The following is a 27,042-nucleotide window of genomic DNA, read 5'->3' as shown; positions in this document are numbered from 1 at the left end:
GCAGTTCTGCCCCGCCCGCCCCGGAACGGGGACCCAAGGGGAGGCGGCCGAGGCCTGTGACGCGTCGTCAGGGGCAACAGGGGACGCCGTCTCGGGCGGGTGGGCTGGGGAGAGACGCGCTGCTTCCGGGACACGCTCTGGGGGGGCGGCTCAGTGGAGGGGGCTTAGCCCCGGGCCTCCTGGGGGGGGGGTTCAGTGGGGGGGCTCAGCACCTGGACTCAAAGAGAGGATTGGGGGGTCTCAGTGAAAGGATTGGGGGGCATCAGCTCCTTGACCCTGGGGGTGTTTCTGAACTGTGTGTCTCTCTGCTCCTGAGCTCAGGCGGGGGTCTCTGTGCTGTGAGGGTGGGGAGAGGGGCATCGCCTGGTCTTGGGCCCTACCTGTTGTCCTCTTGTTAGAATTCAAATTGCAAGGAGATGGTTTTTATTGTGTCTTTTGAAATGAATAAATAAAGCTGTTCAGAGGGATCCCAGAGAGCTCTCTGTTCAGCCCTGTGTGTTGTGGGTTCCCTGGCCTGTTGGTTGTTTAGTGGGGCAGGGCTGTGGGTTTGTTCATGAACGATTTATTTCCACTAGCCGAGGGTACTGCAGAGTGGATTGGCTTTATATCTCAGGTTATTTTGTGGCAGATAATTTACAAAAGTAACTTATCAAAAGTAACAGGAAGATCATCTCTGGGGTCCATGCAGCAGGTAACCGTTGGTCTTAAGGGCTGTGTTCTGTGGCAGGGGTTGCTTGGAGGTGAAAGGAGGGCGATCAAGATCACCAATAGCAGCAGTAGAAGCACCGGGATTCCACCCAGGGACCAGTATTATTAGCCAGCAGGTTGATGAATAGCAAGATCAGGATGCCTGGGAACACTAAGACTTTGGACCCTCGTTATTTTGTGCTCATAAGACCATTGCCCATCCCCACACAGAAAGGTGCAAAGGTCCAAGCTAGAAGTAGCACGGTTTATAACTGCTGGGAATCCACAAGGGAGCAAATGTTTTGGGAGAACTACCACAGGAGACACAAGCAACTCACTCAGCATGGATATTGGACACCCAGCTGGAAACCTTACCAGGAGCTTGGAGAAATTCTCTACCTAGAGCCAAAGAAACTCACCCTCCACTATTTAGGACAGATGCCCCAGGTAAGAACATAAGAAAATTCCTCTTCTGAATTATTAACTTTTTAATTTTTTTCATTTCTGGTTTTAATAGCAAAGCAGAGAGGATCATCTTGTAAGTAAATTGTAGAGGCACATTCCACTGGAAAAGAATAGTCAATTTTTGCTTAAAGACCAAAAAGGCAGTGTGAAACGTGCTGTGCCAGCCTATTAATCCATCATTCCAATATGATCAAATTAGTAATGACACCACAGAACATCAGTAGAAAAATTAGACCAGAGGAAAGTGCTTTGACCTTATATTTTGCAGTTTAAGAACAGAGAAGAGCCTTTTAAACTTGGTCTTTGGAGGCTTTAGTAAGAACAGTTTCAGTAGAGTGGAGAAATTAGAAAGACGATTGGGGGGGGGGGATCCAAGAGAAAACTGGGGTAATGGGAATATACAGCATTTTTAAGGAGAGGTAACCAGATCATTCTTGAAAACGGAAGGGAAGGAGCAAATAAAGAGAAAATGACTGAGGATGAGGGAAGGATGAGCTAGGAATCGGGAAATGATGGGGTCTCGGGGATGGGACAATGGGTTGGAAGTTGAGCATAAGAGGGACACCTCAGAATTGGAGATGGGTGATGGAGCAAAGGAAAAGTCTGGGGGATGGGGGTTAGGATTGAGGAGAGCTGTTAGAGAGGTGGTGTGAAAGCTCTGGTATCAAGTAGAGATACAGATGTACAGTTTAGATGTTATCGCAGCATATTTTATGTTCTAAAATGTATCTGTATTTGAGTTCGTAGAAAGTCTGCTATGGTTAACTATGATTATTTATATGCTACTTTGACTGCCAGTGTAATTCTCACCTCCTACTGGTCTCCTTTTGCTGTTACACAGGCGCTCGGTAAGGGGGTTTACTCTTCCATAGGTCCCTTTTACTGTCTGATTTAATGATTGAGTTACGAGGCCAAAAATATCATTTGCTTGGTTGCCAACACTTGAGAGTCAATTGCGAAGTCCCACCGTTTGCGTTTGTTTTCTTCACCGTTGTTGGTTCATGCAAGGAAATATATAATTCACTGAGTTGTTGTTTATGCTCTCCTCCAAGCGAAGCAACATTTCTTGTCTGAATATTCCCAGAATGGAGTCATCTTTCTCTCTCTGACTTTGCAATTATAAAGCAAGCTATAGTGACTGTGTCCCAGATCCACGAAGGGATTTAGGTGTTGCTTAATTTTCTGCACTGATTGTGTGTTGGAATACATATACTGCTTAAAGTTTTGGATGGAATGTTTTTAAAGCTCTAAACAGAGATTGGCTCTCATGCACTATATTTGACTGAGCTTCTAACATCCTGTCATCTTGAAAGGGAAAAGGCTTTTGGTTCTATGGGTATGTAGGTGTACAGCAAGTTTTGCCAGTATTTTTGCCCATGACACTATTTTTGCCTTTATAGCATGTAACCACTGAAATGCCCTTCCCTCAGACCCTAGAAGTACCTTTTACATTTAGATATTCAGCAGCAACTGTTGATTATTTAGACTCCTACCCTAATCTTGAAACTCAATGGTAATTTTGCACAGAAGATGACGGTTCTGGAAAGAAATTTGAATTCTGCTGATTGAGATTTGAACTAAATGAGCAGGTTAAAATGTATAATTTCTATGAAGAGTAATTTGATCTAAACCAGGTAGGTGCATTGAAAATACTGCATATGATGGTAGCAGCTTAAATTTGAGGTTTTCAGAGCCACTAAGGGGATTTAACCATTCAACTCCCATTCATTTATATGGGCACTGTGTGCCTAAATCCCCTGCTCAGCTTTGAAAATCTCAACCTAATTATAGCATAAAACATGATTTTACTCCCAAAAGCCTACAAGTCCTGAAGAATGGCCATATACTTAATTATTTTGTAATTCAGTATGTACCTGATGACTGCAGACATGAGAACTATACTTTTTAACCACTGGGTGAGTGAGAGCAGTAGTCTTCCTAGAAATGAAAAGCTTAATCTCTTCAATGACTATATTTGCTCCCAAAAATTAGCATTTGTTTTGATCACCAACATGGCCAGAGAATAATGATGGTGAATAACAGTAATGTCTGTAAACAGCAAAACTCTGTAACCCTCTGGATTTAATAGGACTTGAGTTGGTGCTCTCCTGTGAGCTATTCTCTATTGACAACCATTACTTCCTAAATTGAAAAGCTCCTAAAATGGGCTAAAAGTGATTGAGGACTTATTATGAAGTGATTACATAGGAAGATATGGGCATAGGGTGCAATGATCGTTAGCTAATTGGACATCTAGGGTATTATTTAAGTGATTGGTGGTGATCAGTATGATTCTAGCCAACAAATATGTCAAAATAGCTGTATTTTTTTCTGTTTGTTTCTGCATTATTATTATTTAAGTAAATCTGTTCTCCCTGGAAACTTACAGCTGGTTTTTGAATATTTTAGCTTTTGCCCATCTGAAAAATCTACTCCTTTCATGCTTAAATAACTATTTGGAATGTGTTGTCTACCTTACAATGAAAACAGTAAGGCCATGTCTACACTACAAAGTCAACTTATGTTCTGTCAATGATGATCCACTGCTGTAATTAAACCACTTTTGCATGTCCACACAACGCTCCATATAATGGTAGATCGCGTCCATAGTTGGTGCTCTTGCATTGACAGAGAGGGCAGAGCACCGTGGGTACCTATTCCACTGTGCAACTCACCACCATCTGCCGCTGGGTGTTCTGGAAAGAGTTCACAGTGACTCATGGGAGCAGGCTCACCATCCCATCATGCAGTTTTCTCCATCCCAGCATTCCATGGGCTTCTGACTATGTTTCACGCTGCTTTTCGACAGCTCCTGTAAACTGCGCACCCACCATTTCTGTCTCACAGCTCGGATCCTACACTGCTGTCCAATATTGTGATGAGCATTATGAACACAATGCAGCTGATCCTGCAGTATTTCATGAGCTCCAAGTCTGAAAATGACTGCATGGTGTCTGCCCTGCTGCATGCCATGGAAAGAAACGATTCAAGATTGCTGCTGACATTCACGGAGTAGCTGCACACAGTGGACTGTCAGTTCTGGGCGCAGGAAACAAGCACTGAGTGGTGGGATTGCATCATTATGGGATGGGATGACGAGCAGTGGCTTCAGAAATTTCAGGTGTGAAAAGCCACTTTCCTGTGTGTGGAGCTCATCCCTGCCCTCCAGTACAAGGACACCAGAATGACAGCCGCTCTAACAGTGGAGAAGCGAGTTGGTATCCCTGTGTGAAAGCTGGCAACTCCAGACTGCCACCAATCAGTCACGAATCAGTTTGGAGTTGGGAAGTCCACCGTGAGGGTTGTAGTGATGCAAGGGTGCAGGGCCATTAATCGCCTCCTGCTACAAAGGACTGTGACTCTGGGAAATGTACGGGAAATAGTGAATGGCTTTGGAGCAATGGGATTCCCTAACGGCGGTGGGGCAATAGATGACATGCATATCCCCATTTTGGCCCCAGACCACCCTGTGACAGATTGTCAACAGAAAGGGCTACTTTTCTATAGTCTTGTAAGTTTTTTGGTGGATCACCTGGTTTGTTTCACTGACCTCAACGTGGGGCGGTCGGGAAAGGTGCATGATGTACCCATCTTCAGGAACACTGGCCTGTACAGAAAACTTCAAGCAGGGACTTTCTTTCCAGACCAGAAGATTCCAGTTGAGGATGTGGAGATGCCAATAGTGATCCTTGGAGACCCGGCCAACCCCTTGCTCCCATGGATTATGAAGCCTTACACTGGAAACCTTGACCGCAGCAAGGAGCACTTCAACGACAGGCTCAGTAGGTGCAGAATGACTGTTGAATGAGCCTTTGGCTGATTAAAGGGTCGCTGGCGCTGCCTTTTTGGCAGGTTAGACCTCAATGAGGAAAATATTCCCATGGTCATAGCAACCTGCTGTGCTCTGCATAACATTTATGAAACTAAGGGGGAGAAGTTTCCACAGGGGTTGAGCGTTGAGGTAGATCGTCTGGCTGCTGATTTTGAGCAGCCAGATACGAGGGCTGTTAGAGGGGCTCAACAGGGTGCTATTTGAATCAGGGAGTCTTTAAAGGAGCATTTTGACAATGAACCCAAGTAATATGTCTGACTGTGGTGCATTTAGCCAGGCATTGTTTTCTTGCACTGTAGTACAAACCTTGTAATGACTCGGTGTGTGTGTGTTAATTTTACAATGCTGATGCACTAATTGCCACTGTGTATGAATTTCAGCAGCAATCACCATTTGTAGGACACAAAGATTTCTTATCACCATTGAATAAAAATGAACTTATAGAAAGATATGTTCTGCAAGGGACATGAAAATGAAAAGCACATTTTCAAATGAGGCTCTCACAGTTGGGTGTATGTCCAGCTGTCATTGTGATACACGTCCCTTGGGGGTGGAGTGCATGAGGTACTGAGATGGCCCAGGAACACGTGAGGAATGTGCGGGGAGGATTGTAGGGAGGGTATGGAAGGCAGTTCTGTATGGGCTGCAAGGGAAGACGAGCATGGATGTGTTCTGTCTGCAGTTCAGTCAGGGACCTTAGCATGTCTGTTTGGTCCTGTAGCAGCTGTATCATCTACTCCTGCCCCTGCTTCCTCTCCTGGCTATCCATATGCAGTTTCTCATTGATAGCCTCTCTCCATGCTCTCTGCTTGCAATCAGAAGCATCAGAGGATTGCAGCACCTCCTGGAACATGTCTTCCTTACTCCTCCTATTTCGTCTCCTTATGTGATGGAGCTGCTCACCTGATGTGCAGGAGGAGACCATCAAGGGCATATCTGTAGATGCTAAAGAAACAATAGACAGAGGCACTATTGTTAGTGTACTCACAGCCTTGATTAAAACAAGCTATAAACACCACTTTCTCACTTCCCCTTGGCAGACACACAGGTGGGAGCCCCAGCCATGGTCAGTTTAGCCCAGGGAGGGGAAGGGACAAGTTGGGACGAGGGGGAGGGTTTCCACAGGGGTATCACTACAAGCACCTTGGGCCATTATTCTGAGTACTGGCACCATTTTCCATAGACAGAGGTGATAGCAGCTGATATTTTGCTCATGAGGGTAACTGAGGATGCAATTTGAAGCTCCTGCTTGCATTTGGCTACAGACCGGGTCTGTATACTGCTCGCCTATGTGCTGCTTTGTTGCCTGCAGAAATAATTGCTGATTGGCACGGCAAAGTTTCCTACAGCGGGGGAAGAAACAAGGCATCCCTCCCAAGAAACTTTCAGCAGAGGATTGTGGAGTACCTCCAGGAAAGTTTTCCTAGAGATCTCTAAGGAGGATTCCTGGGACATCCCGGTGTGAATCAGCAAACTTTTCTGCAGGGCTCCCTCTGCCTGGCTGCACGGGGAACAAGAAACAGATACAAATGGTGCCTGTGTCAGGTCTTCCAACCTGATTTAAAAAAGCACAGCTCTATCTCATGTCTCCCTGCAGTATCAAAGCACAAGGAGTACTTACTGGAACTCCCCACTCCTGCATCAGGCGTGCCAGAGCCAGAGTGCTGGGACTAGCTAGACCCCTGCGGAGTTGTTAAGAGGTCCTGGCTCGCCATGCCACCGGATATCCCTGTCTCATGTCCCCTATCCTTCTCCAACTCCACTTCCTCATCCATCACGTCATCCTTGGGGTTCACTCCGCTGGCTATTGTCTCCAGTCCCCCCCAAAGTATCTATGGGGGGGCTCTTGGCCATAGAAGTGGGGTTGCCACAAGGATGACTCCTTGTAGGAATGGCATGTCTTTGACAACACATCAGAGTGATGATTGGCCTCCCTTGCCTTCTGCTACGCCAGTCTTAGCTCCTTGATCTTGGCACAACACTGCTGTGTCCCCCTATCGTGCCCTTTCTCATCCATGCCACAAGCAATCTCCCCATGGGTATCAAAGTTCCTGCGGCTTGAGCGGAGCTTTGGTTGCACAGCCTCTTCTCCCCACAGACACAGCAGATCCAATAACTTCAGTGTACTCCAGACAGGAGCATGTCTGCTGCAGACAGCTGGCATGGGCAGCTGGGCAGATGTGACGTGAGCACTCCATGCCAAGCAAACAGGAAGAGGAATTTCAAAAATTCCCAGGGTTTTAAAGTAGGAAGGGCACATGCCTGTATACCTGACTGCAGGGCAGCGGAATTCGAACTGGTGACCAGAGTGGTCACAATGGGCAATGTACGACACTTCCTGGAGGCCACTTAGAGTGACATAAGCAACCCAGTGTCTACACTGACACTGCGTCGCTCTAATTACTCTATAAGCGCTACGCCTCTCGTTGAGGTGGTTTTATTATGTCAATGTAGCAGAGCGTTAAATCGGCAGGAGGAGCATTGTAGTGTGTACACCTCCACAGTCAGGTCAACGTACACTGCCTTATATTGACTTAACTATATAGTATAGACAAGGCCTAAGTAAACCCAGGCAATCAGACTAAAGAATTCCATTTGTCTGTAATCAGCTGGAACAAAATGAACACTTCCAAGCCACAGCCAATATTAGTTTAGTTATAGATGGAGCTTTAAAAGGTTTAGTATTTGGGTATAGAATAGGGTTGCCAACTTTCTAATTGCACAAAACTGAACACCCTAGGCCCTCCCCTTCCCTGAGGCCCCACCCCCCACTCACTACATTTCCCCCTCCCTCAGTGGCTCACTCTCCCCCACCCTCACTCACCTTCACTGAGCTGGGGCAGGGGAATAGAGTGCGGGAGGGGATGAGGGCTCTAACTGCAGGTTTGGGCTCCGGGCTGGGCCAGGGAGTTGGGGTGTGGGAAGGGTTGAGGGCTCTGGCTGGGGGTGTGTGCTTTGGGATAGCGCTGGGGATGAGGGGTTTGGGGTACACCAGGGGGCTCCAGGCTGGGGGGTGGCTCAGGGCTGGGGCAGCGGGTTGGGGCACGTGCCTATCTTGGGTGGCTCCTGGTCAGTGGCACAGCAGGCTAAGGCAGGCTCCCTGTCCTGGATCAGGTCCGGCTCCTAAGCAGGGGGCCAGGAGGCTCCATGCGCTGCTCTCTCCCCCATATGCACTGCCCCCACACACCCCAGCTCCCATTGGCCATGGTTCCCGGCCAATGGGAGTGCAGAGCCGGTGGTTGGGGCGGGGGCAGCAAGCGGAGCCCCGTGATTCCCCCCCCCCCCAGGAGCCAGACCTGCTGGCTGCTTCCGGGACATAGCGCGATGCCAGGACAGGTAGGGACTAGCCTGCCTTAGCCCTGCAGCACCGCCAACCAGACTTTTAACTGCCTGGTCGGCGGTGCTGACCAGAGCCGCCAGGATCCCTTTTCGACCAGGCATTCCGGTCAAAAACCAGACATCTGGCAACCCTACTTTAGAAGACATGGGGGGCCTGCATTCTCCTAATCCACTAAGGTTTTATTATCTATGGGCAGCTGGGTGGCCCAATCCCACGTTTGAGCCTCTGATGTCTACAGGAGTTAAAATGCCTTGGCATTCCAATTACCCCCACAATGTCAATGTTTTTTAGATGTGGCCTAAACATGCCTGCTTCATACTTCTGTCCCTAGTTTTTGCCCCAATCCACTCTATCAGTTTAATTAGGTAACCAAATGGGCCACTTATCCCCTCCAGAGCTTCTTTCCTGGTTCCTGGCATTCTGCCTTATACAATTTGTAGGGCTCCTCCAGAGGGGAGTATATTTCAGCATTGCACCCAATTTAAATTCATATCTAAATGGCATGATTGACCCCTTTTTAAAGCATCCATTACATATACAGTTGAAATAAGTTCATTTGGTTTTAGGTGTTGTTTCTTTCTCTCTCTCCTTCTCTCAAAATGTCGGGCACACACTAAGCAGACAGGACTGATTCATTGAAAGTCCAGGAATGTCACTTTCCAGACAGCATTTTTGATTTCCTAAGTGTCCAGAGCAGTGTGTTAAAGGTCTTTTTGTGATTCCTTGGTGTAACAGTGCGTGGTGATAGTAGTCACCTTTTATCATCTTCATATAGTTTTCTTTTTCATTAATTGCTGTAACAAATCCATTTGCAAAACCTCTGGGGTAGCTTGTTGACTTTTTACATGAAAGAAAGGTGGCCTTTTTGACCAAGCCTAAAACAATCCAATTCCACAGAATTTGCAGTATCATTAATGTCCCAGCCTACTCTGTACTTGTGATAAGAGTATGTTCTGTAATTGTGTGCGTTAGGTAAATAGGTCACTAGATAAGATTGATAACAGCGTCAGCAAAGAAATGTTTTCAACTAGCATCGGAGAAGAAAACTGAGCAATTTCTTTGGCTAGAAATTACACTGGTGTTATTCACATTGCTATAGCTAGAGATTTGTCAGGGTTTCCATTACGAATCCTTATTTTTCAGAGGACTTGTACTCCACTGCAAAAAATTCTCTGCTCCAGGCTGAAACTTAGGGACAAATTATGGCCACTCCCGCCTGGGTGTGCTAGAGCAGGGAACTAATGCAAGGAGCCTTTTCCCTCTCAGTTCACCCTCTCAAGGGGCAGTCGTAATTTAACTGCCACTCTGAGGAGAGCAGGAAAAGGAAGGCGGCTGTTGTATTGTCAGAGCACTAGCCGCTCCAGAGGGGGCGGGTTGGGCAGACAGACTGCGCTGGCAAGGAGCGCTACCAATGACTTCTGAAACAAGTAGGATGGTGTTTGTACCTCCCCCCTACAAGGTATTATTATGCCTTAAGCTGACTTAAAAGTCCCAAATGCAAGTAAATATTTAGGACATAGTTTTTCCTTTTGATGCACACAGTATAGTCTGCACAGGAAACCTGAGAAAATCCAGTGTATGTGCTGATCAGTTCAAGTCAGTACGGTTGCAACCATAATACCAGCAAATGCATGTTTAGTTTAAAAAAAATCTGTACTTTCAAAGGCAGATTTAAGAGTAAATTGGATTTGTTACTAGTTTAATGCATTAAGGGAAATTAAATGATTTGTGTGTATATTCACATTCAGGTCCAAATGCAAAACGTGGCACTCATTAAAGGGAATGAATCTACCAAGTACAGAGAAGTTCTACTTTATACTAAAGTATCGTTATATCCCATGGGACATTCTATAATATAAGCCCCTTCTTGCAGTATGCGGAGGCCTCCTGTTTGGTGATGAGTGCTCACAACCCATTGAAATCTGTGGAAATTGATGGCATTCATAGAACTAGGCAGAAGTTTTTGGAAAAATCCAGTCAATATGAAATAATTTTTCTTCTCATCCAGCCAGCTCTACTAATAAGGCAGCGGGCTTTACTGGTGAATAATCTTTATAAATATTTTCTAATTTTTTTTCTCTTAAAGAGATGTAATATCTATATCAGAGAGCGAGAAAGTTGACATTGGCATGGATTTGGGAAGCCATAACCGGCAAAGCCCTGAAAAGGGTTATTTAGATCATTCCAAATATCTGGCACAGCATGTGAACAGATTATTTGGCTGGTAAAACTGGGTCCCTTCAACATCGAGCCAGTGCTTGTCAGCATTGGGCAAGAGTCTTTGCAGGTTAGTACTTCAGTATTACTTAGAATTAAAGGACCTTGACAGTGTCATGGCATTAAAGTGAGAGCTTTAAAAGAGAAACAATTTTTCATTCAATATTTTTCTTAGAATCGACTTTTCCCTATCTCTTCCCCATGTAATACTTTTCCAGATTCCGCACACTGTAGTGAGAGAACCACCAATTCAGGAATTACAGTAGTCCTGTGAGTAGCTGCTTCGATGCAGACAGAATGCACAGAGAGAGAATGGGGGGCTGTGACTGTGAAGTTCACACTTTTAGCTACTCCAGTTACCCAAAGTTGCTCCCGTCGGCCGCTGTGCATCCCAAATGTAAAAATTACTTGGGAATCAAGATGGTGTAATATATTCAGTTACACAAGAATTGTCTGCGGAGTTGCAGCTGCAATGTTCACATAATGCATGCAAACCAGAGTCAAACCACAAAGCTTTATACTCTAGAAAAAGGGGGATTTCATGTGTAGAACTGTCATTGCTAACCCTGATGGGCTGCAAGATATTGCACCTTAAAACTGTCACTGGGCCAGGACCAGGGGTGAAAGTAACTTAAAGGACTTACCGGTACTCCGGAGTCGTTGGGGGGGGGCCCTCAACCGGAAGAGGTGGGTGCTTTAAATGAGGATTTAAAGGGCCCGGGGCTGTGGTAGCAGCAGCTGGGAGCCCCGGGCCCTTTAAATCACCCTTGGAGCTACCAGCTGCAGAGGGGGTGATTTAAAAGGCCCGGGGCTCCAGCTGCTGCTACCGCAGCAGAGCCCCGGGCACTTTAAATCACCATCGGAAGGGGCCCTGGCCTCTGGCGGAGCTTTAAAGGGCCCAGGGCTCCGCTGCACTAGTGGCAGCCGGGAGCCCCGGGCCCTTTAAATCACCACCAGAGCCCCACCACCGCTACCCCAGGGCTCCAACAGTGGGGCTCGGGTGGCGATTTTGAAGGGCCCCAGAGGGTAGCAGCAGTGGAAGCCCTGAGCCCTTTAAATCGACAACCGAGCCGCGCTGCCGCAACCCCGGGGTAGCAGCGGCAGCTGGGGGCTCGGCTGGTGATTTAAAGGGCTCCGGCTGCCGCTACCACCCCAGGCCCTTTAAATCGTCCCCGGAACCCTGCTGCCAGAGCCCTGGGGTAGTGGTGGCAGTGCTCCAGTGGCAAGTTAAAGGGCCTGGGGCGGTAGCAGTGGCCGAGCCCCGGGTCCTTTAAATTGCCACCAGAGCACCGCCACCGCTACCCCAGGGCCCCTGGACGGTAGTGGCAACCGCAACCCCGGATCCTTTAAATAGCCGCCGGAGCGCCGCCGCCGCCTCCTCAGGTCTCCGGGGATGATTTAAAGGGCATGGGGCGGTAGCTGCAGCAGGCGCCTTGGGCCCTTTATATCGCCACCTGAGCCCCGCCGCCGCTTCCCCGGGGCTCCAGCAGCAGGGCTCTGGCAGCAATTTAAAGGGCCCAGGGCTCCAGCCACTGCTGGGAGTAAATAGGGTGACCAGACAGCAAGTGTGAAAAAGCGGGATGGGGGTGGGGGGGGTAATAGGAGCCTATATAAGAAAAAGACCCCAAAATCGGGACTGTCCCTATAAAATCGGGACATCTGGTCACCCTAGCTGGGAGCCCCAGGCCGTTTAAATTGCTGCCAGGGGAAGCTGATCCACCCCGGTACGGTGTACCGGTTCTTGCCAGTACGCCGTACCGGGATGTACCAGCTTACTTTCACCTTTTGGCCAGGACTAAATAAATTATCTGAGAACAATGTAATTTTTAAGGCACATTCCGCATTTTGAGGCAAGTAGTAAACCTTTCTCTGGTGGGTTGCTGTTGTGGTGCTTTGTTTTGTTTTTTAAAATGGCAGTTGTTTGTATGTGCTCAGAAGTTTGGAACCTTAGAAGTACTCCAAAGCAGGAGAAAGAGGTAGACAAAGTGCAGGTGAGACTGTCAGCGATTTGATACATGCAATTTATCAAATGGCTTTGCAGTGTATCACCTGGCTATCACCAAAACATATGAGAGAGATTAGTTACAGATAATGTAAAACAAAAGAGCAGTTGCAAGCGTGATTACACTGTGATTACAATTTCAGAGTTCATAGTGTCTCATCATAAGATATTTCACTGCTTACTATGTAAATGAAAGGGTACAGTATCTTGTGCCCCTGAGAGACATGGCTGGCTATACATCAAGAAATGTTGGAAGACTTTCATAGCCTTAGTGCACACTGCTTCCATTGCAGAGCTTTTTGTATAATTAAAATGGGTATATGAGTATGCCCAATTTAGGTTTTCATGGAGAATTCGGGTGGCTAACATAGCTGGATTTTACTGATGTTATGCCTCTGCTCATTTTCTTTTATTTTTAGTATGTAAAATTTTAAACTGTTCTAATTTTTTCTTTGATGTTAAGCAGAGAAACTTTATTTTTTTTTTCTTCTTCTTTTAAGAACATGCAAAAAAGTAGTTGTTCTACTCAGAGACAGAAAAGTAACTTGTGGAAGTTAGGCCACTAATCTTTCTCACAAGCTTCATAACCGTAATGTGTGTATGAACGCTTGACATGTTAATCATCAAGTAAGTTAACATCCATTCACGTTATTCATGTGAGGTGGCATCATAGCCTTACTTTTTTTCAAGAAAGCTGGTGTGACCCATTGGCACTTTCTACATTCCCCAAGGTCACATACAGCAACAAGCCACGGAGAACTTGTAATGTACTAGCAAATGTTTATGTATGGCATTGACCTCCAGTAAGTGGAATCTGACTTGCTCAATGTTTCTGATTATTTTGTCTTCTATTACCATAAATTATATTTGTAAACAAAATAACTTCATTTTTTAAAAAGTCGCAATTGAAAATGTGTTTAAAGGGCTTCAAGTAGCACCCCAAACTAGTTACATTTTCTTAAAAAAAATCTGACATTTTCTAAAATACCCCAAACGTTAGAATGTCAGGAACTAAACAGTAATGTGATCTAACCATTTGCCCAAAGCCATTGACAATTCTTTGTCTTCCACTATCACCCACCCAACATACACAGCCTGCCCAACCTTAACTTTGCTCCCTTGTTCGCATTGTATTGGTGATCTATTGTTGGATGCATGGTGCTGGTTTTATATATTGTTTATTAAAAGTGCAATATTGTCTTAGGGAACATAGTCAAAGTGGTAAATAGGAAGATGGATAATTTGGCTGAATGGTAGGGGGAGAACACGTTTTGGAAATGTAGTGAAAGATGTGACAGGATTTAGCAATTATGTGGATTTGACATCAAAGGAAAGAGAGGAGTCTAAGGTAACGCTAAGTCTGGGAGCTTAGGTGATAGAAAAGATAATGATATTGTCAAAAGTGACAGAAGATGGTTTGAGAGGAAAGATAAGTTCAGTTTTAGACACAGTTTGCCAAATTGAGAGCTGCGTCTAAGTTAGAGTAACATCTTTTTTTTTTTTCCTGGCCCCCTCAATGTATGTATTCCATCAAATTGGGCTCTCCAGACTTCTGTTAGACTACTAATTACTACTTGGATTTATTGAGGCTCTGTCTACAATACAGGTGCTACAGCAGCAGAGCTACAGTGCTGCAGCTGTACCACTGTCGTGCAGACATTTCCTACAGTGATGGAAGGGGTTTTTCCATTGCTGTACTTAATCCACCTCTCTGAGACACACTGGAAGAATTTCTCCATCAACATACTGGTGTGTCCGCTGGGAGTTAGGTCAGCTTAACTAAAGCTATGTCTACACTGGCAACTAAATGACAAACTTTTGTCTTTCAGGGGTGTGGTTTTTTTTGTTTGTTTGTTTGTTTTGTTTTGTTTTTTTAACACCTCTGAAAGACAAAATTTTTGCCGACAACAAGCTCCGATGTGAACCGCTCTTTGTCAGCAGGAGCGCTCTCCTGCCGACAACTCTAACGCCACTCGTTGGGGGTGGACGTTTTTTGTCGGCAGGAGAGCTAACAAACAGCGGCTACACTGCGTGCCTTTTAGCGATGTGGCTGTAGTGGCACGGCCTGTCACTAAAAGTTGCGTAGTGTAGACATAGCCTATGACACTCAGGGGTGTAAAAAACTCACACCCTTGAGTGACATTGCAATGTCAATCTAAATTTTAAATGTAGACGTGGCCTAATGTAGACTCCTTGCCCCTTAACAATGTTTAACTTATTACATAAAAACCTTGAGTTAAAGAAGAATTATTTAGGTCTGAAAGTCAAGCACTTAAAGGTTAAGAACTGCCAGATTTCCAGTTTCCCTTGCAACCTTACTTCTTGTCCCTTATGCATCCATTCTGAGCACTGAATGAGCCTGAGGTCTTATGAAAAATAGTATGTGATCTGGAGGATATATAACAAATTTTAGTTTAGCAACTAGTTAAATGATTACCCATACCACCTTTCTTAGGGTTCTTTTAATTTTGATTGCTTAACTAAAGGAAAACACTTGAGTTTAATTTAGTTGTATAGAGTTTTATTAAAAATCTTTAACAATAGCAACTAATAATATAGGATATAGGAAGACAAAAATAGTATTGGACTATGATTTGGCTAACATAAACTAGAAAAATTGTCATTATAACCATTCCAGTTTTCAGAATCAAATCACACAATCGGAATAGAATATTAAAACTTATACTCAATTACTATCTTGGAAAGGTGATTTTGTTTAGATTTTTGACTGAGCCCCTCAGAATAGGGCCTCACTTGTGCCAACTGGTTGTCAGTTCCAATGTTGCCAACACAATCAGAGGAAAACAATTCAAAACTTACAAGAAAATTTGGTCAACTACTTACATGCCAGTTCACCAAGATCTCCTTCCAATGGATCTATAGTAGTCAGCCCTTGCTACCTATTTCCCAGTGTCTCATAAGCCCAAGATCTGAATAACACTCCTAACTATCTAACTTAAATGCCTACATTTATGCCAGACTGTACAAACTGAGTGCAGTTCAAAAAGCTTGTGCACTTGTCTCATTTTATGTCTGTATACACCTAGAACTTGAAAGGCAGTATGAAATCATTAACTATGGTGAACACATGTACAGTGGTCTACAATCTTAGTTAACAACCGTAATTTGTTCAGTTTTAAAGCTACATTACAACAATCTTGATAGGAACATGTTACAAAACAAAGACTTTCACTGTAACACTGACAATCTTTAAAACACATACACAGGCATGTACACATCCTTACTAATTAGGTACAGTTTCAGGAAGTGGTCAGTTGACTGATTTGGGAGGTCACCTAAGAGAAAGTCTGTGTTACTTATCACTGGATCATTGTTCAGGTGTCAGTTTTCAGCTCCGTTATCATTCACAGCTAGAGTTGATGGCGCAAACACAGGTGGTGTGAAGGACGGACATAACTATAGTCTTTTTGCTGGTGCACAAGCGGGCAACCTAAATTGCTGGAAAATAGAAAGACAGTTAAAGATGCTTATCGAAGGTAGGTACTTGATGTCACCAATAGGACTCCAGGTGGCCGGCCCAGGACCTCAATCTTCTCTCTTCCAGGCGTCTTCGCTTTCAAAAAGCAAAAGTGCTGAAGGAGACAGGTCATTTTATCCTATTTCTCCTGGGTGGTTCAACTTAGTTCCTCTTTTTGGAGGTGCTGGTGGGGTGACCCATACTTCTCATGAAGATTCAAAATATCCAACTAAAATGAGTTGTCCTCGCTCACTATCCAGTCAGGGAACGTGACGTCAGCTTTTGAGTTCTTACAACTGGACTGACATTTTCCAATCTCTTTTTATGCAACACATTTTCTCACATGCACCAGCTTGTATAAGACAAGTTAGGTCATAACTGTTGGTACAACCATCTCGGGATGTACCTTAAACACTGTCTGATTTGCTCCAGACAGCCATTTACCTCCACAAGTCGCTTTCCATTGCTACGCCACGCTGATGAATTGCAGTTCATTCCTTAACCAAGTTTGTGGTTATGCTTGCTCAAGTTGTAGTTTCTCCATCAACGCTTTGCTGGCTTCTGAAATGTTCAGGTTCATATAACTTCTACAAAGTGCCTATGTATTTTCTGGGTGCTCTTTAAACTTATTTTAACAGTCCATTATACAAAGAAAAGTCACTTCAAGAACTGTTATTCCCCAGCAGACTGGAACAACTGTATAAATCATCCATTTCTGTTCTCCTTGTTTTAACAAGGGACCTTGGTGGTATGTATGGTTGAGATGAGCATATGCAATTTTAACCAAACAGTTACATCTCTCATTATTCCATTTTGTGGTCAAGTGTCCTTATAAACACGTTATTTGCTTTTAGTTCCTTTTATTTACTGCCTCTATTAGCACAGGTGTATTTTACTAACTTGATAGCGTAAACATGCTTGATTGCAAATATAACCTTATTTCTTCACTTTATTACTTAAATTAAAATAAATCAATATGAATGCAACCCCTGTCATTAAAGTTTATAATATTTTCCCCAAAGTTGTATCATTTATAGTTGACTTTCCTTTTATATCAGTTTTAACTATAATATTATATTCCATCAAATTCCCTATTTTACTACTATATTTGGCACATCATATAATATCTGAATGTTTGATATTAATCTAAATTTTAATTCATTCACTTATTCACAGACAGGGGGAAAGGGGAAGTCTCTTTAGCTGCACCAGCAGTCTGTTCTTGCAAAAGGATGCAGCAACTCTGAAGTTGCTCAGATTATTGAAGAAAACTAGCCGGGAGACTTTGGGCTTTTATTTTCTTAGCCCTCTGTTCTGTCTTTCTAAAAGGCCTTGATGCCTGGGCAATTCTTAAATAGTAATAAATCATCATTCGGGGGCATCCGTTACTACAGATAAGAACATATACTGGGTCAGACCAAGGTCCATCTAGCCCAGTATCCTGTCTTCCGACAGTGGTCAATGCCAGATGCCCCAGAGGGAATGAAGAGAACAGGTAATCATCAAGTGATCCATCCCCTGTTGCCCATTCCCAGCTTCTGGCAGAGGTTAGGGATACCATCCGTGCCCATCCTGGCTAATAGCCATTGATGGACCTATCCTCCATGAATTTATCTAGTTCTTTTTTGAGCCCTGTTATAGATCATGCAATTAAAGACTGTATCATCACACATACACACAAGACAGCAGGATTAAGGTTGCAGCCTTAAATTTGGCATTTCCTACCATTTGAGGAACCTAAATGTAGTTTATTCATATGTAACTTCCTAGGTTGGTGGGTTTTTTAAAAAGGAAAAAGATAAACATTTCTATTGTGTACAACTATAACAACCCCCCCACAAAGATGATGATAATACTGATAACTAGCTAAGAGCTAAGATTATTGAGCTCAAGTGATAGAGGCCTATGTTTTTTTTGAAGCAGAATTTGAGTTCTATTTCTCATGTTCCATATGTGAGATTTAACTGGCAGCTGTGGTGTGCATTGTTTCTGGTTATGTATACTACAAATTCTCAGCTGTTTCTAGCAATTGTAGAAGAGGAGTGTCAACCCCTGAATGGTGACATAGCTAGATTTATTATGATTTAGTCCCAATACTCAGCACTTTTCCTATTCGTAGCTTTGTACAAGCATTAACTAATCCTCACAACCTTAAGATGGATAAGCAAATGTTATCCCCATTTTACACATGAGGAAACGGAATCAGAGAGGTGAAGTGTCTTTCCCAAAGCCATACAACGAGTTAGTGAGAAGTCTGGGATTAGAATTCATGATTTCCTGATTCCCAGCTCTTGCGTGTTTGTCCGGACCATGTTGCTTTCTGCTTTAGAATGTAAAACTTAGAAGTGGCAATAACATTTACAAAATATAAATCACAATTGTAGAGACATAGAATAGAAATAAGTCATGCTAAAAAAATAATAATCTTAGAATAGGCCATTGTTCTCATTTGGTTAAAAATGGTTACTTTCCTTTGAACACAAATATTAGACTTTAGGTGGTATTCCTGACTTGAGCCTAACTACTTGAGAAAAGGGGATGCTCCATAAAATAAAAGGTTTATGATCAGTAAATTAGTTTGACATCTCTCTGGAACAACAGCTATCCAGTTGAGTCCACACAATCTCCATGCTATTAAATTCAGAACAATCTAATCAATTTCAGAAGTTCAATTTCTATTCCTAAAGGCTGCTTCCATAATGAATTAAGGGAAGCATATCAAATGTAATAATACATTGTTATTAAGGTCTTAGTAAACTTGCCAAATGTCAAACTGCTGGAACGGTTATGGTGCATTATACTTGTGTGATTACAGTTTGAATTGTCAATATTGCGAAATGCATTGCTCACTTAGGTTTGGGAATTGATCTGGAATATCACGCCCAAGGCAGGAAAGAAGCACATTACAAAGGTGACACCTTGTGATGAATTTTCAAAACATTAGATTTTTAATGGGTTTAGAGTCTGCTTCTCCTAAGCAGTGCATTAAAAATGCTCTCTAGGATACATGGTAAAAAGAACAGACTGCTCCACCTATTGGCAACACCTCCTGCTCTGCTGGCTGCAGGTGGGAGCTAGAATGACATTTGCTACCATCGCTGGGAGAATTTTGTCAAATAGTAACTTTTGGGAAAGAATGGGAACTGTGTTAGAACAGTTCTTTGATATTTTTAGCAAGTGTAATGATAACACTTGCTTAGAACATAAGAACGGCCGTACCGGGTCAGACCAAAGGTCCATCTAGCCCAGTATCCTGTCTACTGACAGTGGCCAATGCCAGGTGCCCCAGAGGGAGTGAACCTAACAGGCAATGATCAAGTGATCTCTCTCCTGCCATCCATCTCCATCCTCTGAGAAACAGAGGCTAGGGACACCATTCTTTACCCATCCTGGCTAATAGCCATTTATGGACTTAACCACCATGAATTGATCCAGTTCTCTTTTAAACGCTGTTATAGTCCTAGCCTTCACAACCTCCTCAGGTAAGGAGTTCCACAAGTTGACTGTGCGCTCTGTGAAGAAGAACTTCCTTGTATTTGTTTTAAACCTGCTGCCTATTAATTTCATTTGGTGACCCCTAGTTCTTGTATTCTGGGTATAAGTAAATAACTTTTTTCCTTATCCACTTTCTCCACATCACTCATGATTTTATATACCTCTATCATATCCCCCCTTAGTCTCCTCTTTTCCAAGCTGAAGAGTCCTAACCTCTTGAATCTCTCCTCATATGGGACCCGTTCCAAACCCCTAATCATTTTAGTTGCCCTTTTCTGAACCTTTTCTAGTGCCAGTATATCTTTTTTTAGATGAGGAGACCACATCTGTACGCAGTATTCGAGATGTGGGCATACCATTGATTTATATAAGGGCAATAATATATTCTCAGTCTTATTCTCTATCCCCTTTTTAATGATCCCTAACATCCTGTTTGCTTTTTTGACCGCCTCTGCACACTGCGCGGACATCTTCAGAGAACTGGCCACAATGACTCCAAGATATTTTTCCTGACTTGTTGTAGCTAAATTAGCCCCCATCATATTGTATGTATAGTTGGGGTTATTTTTTCCAATGTGCATTACTATACATTTATCCACATTAAATTTCATTTGCCATTTTGTTGCCCAATCACTTAGTTTTGTGAGATCTTTTTGAAGTTCTTCACAGTCTGCTTTAGTCTTAACTATCTTGATCAGTTTAGTATCCTCTGCAAACTTTGCCACCTCACTGTTTACCCCTTTCTCCAGATCATTTATAAATAAGTTGAATAGGATTTGTCCGAGGGCTGACCCTTGGGGAACACCACTAGTTACCCCTCTCCATTCTGAGAATTTACCATTAATTCCTACCCTTTGTTCCCGGTCTTTTAACCAGTTCTCAATCCATGAAAGGACCTTCCCTTTTATCCCATGACAACTTAATTTACATAAGAGCCTTTGGTGAGGTACCTTGTCAAAGGCTTTCTGGAAATCTAAGTACACTCTGTCCACTAGATCCCCCTTGTCCACATGTTTGTTGACCCCTTCAAAGAACTCTAATAGATTAGTAAGACATGATTTCCCTTTACAGAAACCATGTTGACTATTGCTCAACAGTTTGTTTTTCTATGTGTCTGACAATTTTATTCTTAACTATTGTTTCGACTAATTTGCCCGGTAACGACGTTAGACTTACCGGTCTGTAATTGCCGGGATCACCTCTAGAGCCCTTTTTAAATATTGGCGTTACATTAGCTAACTTCCAGTCATTGGGTACAGAAGCCGATTTAAAGGACAGGTTACAAATCTTAGTTAATAGTTCTGCAATTTCACATTTGAGTTCTTTCAGAACTCTTGGGTGAATGCAGTCTGGTCCCAGTGACTTGTTAATGTTAAGTTTATCAATTAATTCCAAAACCTCCTCTAGTGACACTTCAATTTGTGACAGTTCCTCAGATTTGTCACCTACAAAAGCTGGCTCAGGTTTGGGAATCTCCCTAACATCCTCAGCCGTGAAGACTGAAGCAAAGAATCCATTTAGTTTCTCCGCAATGACTTTATCGTCTTTAAGCGCTCCTTTTGTATCTCGATCATCAAGGGGCCCCACTGGTTGTTTAGCAGGCTTCCTGCTTCTGATGTACTTAACAAAATGTTTTTTATTACCTTTGGAGTTTTTGGCTAGCCGTTCTTCAAACTCCTCTTTGGCTTTTCTTATTACATTCTTGCACTTAATTTGGCAGCGTTTATGCTCCTTTCTGTTTGCCTCACTAGGATTTGACTTCCATTTTTTTAAAGGAAGTCTTTTTATCTCTCACTGCTTCTTTTACATGGTTGTTAAGCCACGGTGGCTCTTTTTTAGTTCTTTTACTGTGTTTCTTAATTTGGGGTATACATTGAAGTTGGGCCTCTATTATGGTGTCTTTAAAAAGCACCCATGCAGCTTGCAGGGATTTCACTTTAGTCACTGTACCTTTTAACTTCTGTTTAACTAATCCCCTAATTTTTGCACAGTTCCCCCTTATGAAATTAAATGCCACAGTGTTGGGCTGTTGAGATGTTCTTCCCCACACAGGGATGTTGAATGCTATTGTATTATGGTCATTATTTCCAAGAGGTCATGTTATAGTTACCTCTTGAACCAGCTCCTGCGCTCCACTCAGGACTAACTCTAGAGTTGCCTCTCCCCTTGTGGGTTCCCGTACCAGCTGCTCCATGAAGCAGTCATTTAAAGTATTGAAAAATTTTATCTCTGCATTTCGTCCTGAAGTGAAATGTTCCCAGTCAATATGGGGATAATTGAAATCCCCCACTATTATTGAGTTCTTAATTTTGATAGTCTGTCGAATTTCCCTTAGCATTTCATCATCACTATCACTGTCCTGGTCAGGTGGTCTATAATAGATCCCTAATGTTATATTCTTATTAGAGCATGACATTTCTATCCATAGAGATTCTATGGAACATGTGGATTCACTTAAGATTTTTACTTCATTTGATTCTACATTTTCTTTCATATATAGTGCCCTTTCCCCCCCCCCCCCCCGCGCACGACTTGTTCTGTCCTTCCGATATATTTTGTACCCCAGAATGATTGTGTCCCATTGATTGCTCTTGGTCCACCAGGTTTCTGTGATGCCTATTATATCAATATCCTCCTTTATCACAAAGCACTCTAGTTCACCCATCTTATTATTTAGACTTCTAGCATTTGTGTACAAGCACTTTAAAAACTTGTCACTGTTTATTTGTCTGCCCTTTTCTGATGTGTTAGATTCTTTTTTATATGAATGTTTATCATCTGATCTGGCCCCTACTTTATCCTCTTCCATCCTCTGCTCCTGACTATAACCTGGAGATTCTCTATCATTAGACTCTCCCCTAAGAGAAGTCTCTGTCCGATCCACATGCTCCTCTGCAGCAGTCGGCTTTCCCCCATCTCCTAGTTTAAAAACTGCTCTACAACCTTTTTAATGTTTAGTGCCAGCAGTCTGGTTCCACTTTGGTTTAGGTGGAGCCCATCTCTCCTGTATAGGCTCCCCCCATTCCAGAAGTTTCCCCAGTTCCTAATGAATGTAAACCCCTCCTCTCTACACCATCGTCTCATCCACGCATTGAGACTCTGAAGCTCTGCCTGCCTACCTGGCCCTGCGCGTGGAACTGGGAGCATTTCTGAGAATGCCACCATAGAGGTCCTGGATTTCAGTCTCTTCCCTAGCAGCCTAAATTTGGCCTCCAGGACATCTCTCCTACCCTTCCCTATGTCATTGGTACCTACATGTACCACGACCACCGGCTCCTCCCCAGCACTACACATAAGTCTGTCTAAATGCCTCGAGAGATCCGCAACCTTCGCACCAGGCAGGCAAGTCACCATGCGGTTCTCCCGGTCATCACAAACCCAGCTATCTACGTTTCTAATGATCGAATCTCCCATTACTAATGCCTGCCTTTTCCTAGCAACTGGAGTTCCCTCCCCTGGAGAGGCAACCTCAGTGCGAGAGGTAATCCCAGCACCGTCTGGAAGGAGGGTCCCAACTATGGGAAGGTTTTCCTCTGCTCCCGTTGACTGCTCTGCTTCCCTGGGTCTTTCATCCTCCTCAACAGCACAGGGGCTGTCTGACCGGAGGTGGGATAATTCTACAGTGTCCCGGAAAGCCTCATCAACATATCTCTCTGCCTCCCTTAGCTCCTCCAGTTCCGCTACCCTGGCCTCCAAAGTCCTTATGTGGTCTCTGAGGGCCAGGAGCTCCTTGCACCGAATGCACACATACGCCACTCGCCCACAGGGCAGGTTATCATACATGCTGCACTCAGTGCAATAAACTGGATAGCCCCCACTCTGCAGCTGGGCTTCTGCCTGCATTGTCTCCTAGTTAATGAAAGGGTTGTTTAAGCAAAAGGTTTTGAATGTAGTTTGGTTTATAGGTTTTAAGGGGAATAAAGGGACCCCCGCTCCCTTCCCACTCCCCTTCCAAACTCCCTGGTGAAACTCCCTGTTAGCAGCCCCTGTTTGCAAAAGCTCCCTGGTCGCTTGTGCGCTGCTTTATAAAGCCCTGGCCTATGTGAATGCCCCGCCCACTGATTAAGGCTCAGCCAATTACCAGAGGCTTCCAACTTTCAGACCTTCCTTTGAAGCTCACAGCTTCCAACTGCCAGCCACAGCACATGGTCCTTCAAACAAACAAACAGACTTATCCAAAATAAGTCTCAGAACTAAAATTATTTAATAAAGCTTGCCTGGTTTGTTATAAATTTAAAGCTCTGAGCATGTTTATCAAAAAGTTCATGAAGGTTTCTGAACCTTCAGAGCAAATCTGAGCTAGTTCATGATTTTGCATCAAATCATTCATGATTTCACATGGTTTTGCAATGAAATGAGATGAATATCTAGTATTTCAGCTGACTTCCAGTGCAACTTGTGGGTTCAAACCTGAAGCTTGTGTATGAAAACAAACATGAAGCGCTATCTCATAGAGAATCATTCCACAAAAACTTTTGCATGCTTTTTGGTAAATCAGTGAGTTTCACACAGTCTTAGTTACCACAACAAACCAGCCGGTTATTTCTTCTGAAGATTTTAATTGTTTGCTGTTCAAATGTTCACATTGCTTCATTAAACCATATCCACCCCAAACTCAAATAACAGGATTGGGATGGGATGGGATGGGGCAGATAGGCCTCACACTGACAATGAGAGGGTTAAGGAAAGCCTGTGGACCAAGTTGGACCTGCCACACTCAGCTGCAGCAAACATCAGGTATGGAAAGGGGAACTACAAGGTGGAGACTGAGCCCAGTTCAGGGCTGACCCAGAAGAACAGCAACACTCTGCTTCTCTTGATGGAAGAGAAGCCTGGTTACAGGTCTCGGACTCGGCTAACTTGCTGGCCAGATAAGTCCCTGCTAGAAGGGACAACCAGACTCTGGGGGATCAATGGAAGCATGGACTGTTTGGAGACAAGCCTTAAATAGAAGGGTCCCACTGGAGGTTTTGAGTTGTGTTTTGTTTGGTTCCTGACTTCCTTTGTACCGTAACGCTCCAGAAAGGGGTAGGATTGAAGTGAACCTTGGCCAGTGGACAAAAGATCGTTACCTCACAGACAGTGGTGAAGACCCGTAACTGGGTGAGTCATGCTCTGATGGGCCACAAGATGGCACCACAGAGGCAACCCGATCACATGGGAGTTTGTGTTTTATAACACTCCTGTTATTTCTAAACTGGTAGCTGATAGCTCAACTGTATTTATTAGGTCTAAGAGTCAGCAGTGACACTATCCAGATGATATGAGTAGGACAGGCAATACTTCAGTGTTGGAATTCTAGATCATTTGTTAAAGACACATTAAATGCTGTCATTTAGTATTTCTCACCTTAATACTCTGGAAATTCCAACCCCCAAAGTCACTTTGAGAGATACAGATTAAAAGCACTATAAGAGCTAAGTGATATTATTATTTATAGTATAACATGCAGGACTGGCACTGAGCAGGATACCTGGATGTATTAACACTGCTTTTGTGCCCATGACACAGCACCTTCGCACCACTTTGTCCCTTTGCACAAAAAGACTGTAAAGCTGACCTAACTGATCAGTTGAGGTTTCCATTGGTGCAGCATTTGATGAAGTTACATCAGGGATGAATGTACATATACTAATAATGTAAGAGAATAATAAGTTGAGATCTTTTGCAGATTGAAAGATGAGGTTCCCCCAACATTAATCAGCATTTGCCCAGTTGCTGAAAGAGGGGAGATATTTAAATGCTCTGGAAGAACATAAATTCTGCTTTTTTTATGTGACTGAGACAAAACAGAAGTGGTACAAATTCACAACTACTGTATTCATGAAGAGGTCTGCTTATATATGTAAGCAGAGTCAGGATAAGCTCTACCCTGACATCTGGTGGTGAATTATGGCAAGGGTGGAAAAGAACTTCAGGGGCTGATCTTGTTTGCATAGGCACACCCACCCGCCTAGCCTGGGACAACAACAACTGAAAGTGGTTACTTTGGAAGGTGTGGGATCCCCAGTTTCTCTGTTATTGGAACAGGAAGAATAAAGTGTGGTTACCCTGATTCTGTGAATCAAGGCCAGTGGAACTGTTGTATGACAGAGGGACTCACCAGTAACTAAGTAGCACTCGCTAGACAAGGGGCATGGGTTACAAAACCCAGTGAATTGAGAGAGGTCGGGACAGGTATGTGTACCTGATGGTATGGGCCCCTTTTGAGGGCCTGGAACACCAATTGCACTACCCCCTCTCTCCACTGTTGAATAGCAGAGCTAAGTTTGCTTCCATTAAGAGTCTAGCTAGAAGTTGCTGAACTGAATTTGCTTTGGGCCAAGCTGAAATCACTAAAAGAGCTAAAATTGCTGAGATGAGCTCACTGAGTGCTGTGTTAACCAGTGGGGGAGCCTGAAGATATATTGCTAAGCAGCTGGCAGGGCCGAGCAGTTTGTGGGACGGTTGGAGCGGCCCATGGAACAGCGAGCGGAGCGGAGCTGAGCCATTTGCGGGGGCAGCTAGAGCGGTTCATGGGATGGCTGGTGGAGTGGAGCGGCTGGCAGAGCTGAGCAGTTTTGTGGGATGGTTGGAGCAGCCCTCGGAATGGGGAGCGGAGCGGAGCAGTTTGCAGGGACGGCTGGAGGAGCAGAGCGGTGCGGTGCGGCTGGTAGAGTGGAGCCATTCGTGGTAAAGGCTGCAGCAGAATTCCACGGAGAGGTGGGGCAGTCGGCCTCGGACCACGTAAGGTGCCCCTTAACATCCCGTGTACCCGCCCCCATTTCCACCCAGGCTGGGGTGGTAAAACTCTGCAGATAAACTTTTGAACTCTGGGGCGGCACTGACCAGGGACAGAGACTTTGGGGTGATTGGACTTAAGACCCTGGAGGGAAAAGGACACTGCCAAACTTACTTGGAGGTGGGTCTTTTGGTCATGGTTTGTGTTATGAATCCTGTTTGTGGTGTTTCCCCAACATAATGCCGCATTGTTTCCCTCCTTTATTAAAAGGCTTTTGCTACACTCAGACTCCGTGCTTGCGAAAGGGGAAGTATTGCCTCCTAGAGGCACCCGGGGGGTGGTATGTAATTGTCCCAGGTCACTGAGTGGGGGCTAGAGCCGGTTTTGCATTGCGTTATCGAAACAGAACCCCTAGATACTGAACCCAGCCCTTGTTACTGCCAACTCAGAGGGGCAGAAAGGTTACATATATGACATGGGTGGTGCTTGTTTCTTTGGAATAAGAACATATTTATATGTCACCTTTCACCCTAAAAGAGGCCCGAGTAGTTTACAAACTGCATATAGCGATCGTGACAGCCACCTCTCAATAACAGTAGACTGCAACATCCGTCAGCAGGTTAGGTTAAAAACTGATGAGGAATAATGGATCCAGTTGAAACACTAGAAGGTATTTAAGTGGGCAAAATTTAATTATCCAAGTTGAAGTTTAGCCAGGACACCACCAGTAACACCCCTAAACACTTCATAGTGGAGAAAAAGTTTTATAAAATCCTCATATTTACATAGAATAACAGTTTTAAGA

The 27,042-nt window shown here is 44.1% G+C and overlaps 1 protein-coding gene across 1 annotated transcript in view; it reads left to right on the top strand.

Moving 5' to 3' along the window:
- The first annotated feature begins 243 nt into the window (after positions 1–243).
- The window catches only part of CCDC60 (coiled-coil domain containing 60), a 108,787-nt gene continuing 81,988 nt past the window's right edge, over positions 244–27,042 (top strand). Inside the window, exon 1 of the mRNA XM_034791610.1 lies at positions 244–1,134. Coding sequence (XP_034647501.1) covers positions 829–1,134 — 306 coding nt within the window. The 5' untranslated portion in view covers positions 244–828. The remainder of the gene's footprint in view (positions 1,135–27,042) is intronic.

This window comes from Trachemys scripta, chromosome 15, assembly GCF_013100865.1.
Source record: "Trachemys scripta elegans isolate TJP31775 chromosome 15, CAS_Tse_1.0, whole genome shotgun sequence".
Taxonomy (NCBI): Eukaryota; Metazoa; Chordata; order Testudines; family Emydidae; genus Trachemys; species Trachemys scripta.
Note: the sequence above shows the minus strand (reverse complement) of the source record. Positions and strands in the feature narration are given on the sequence as shown.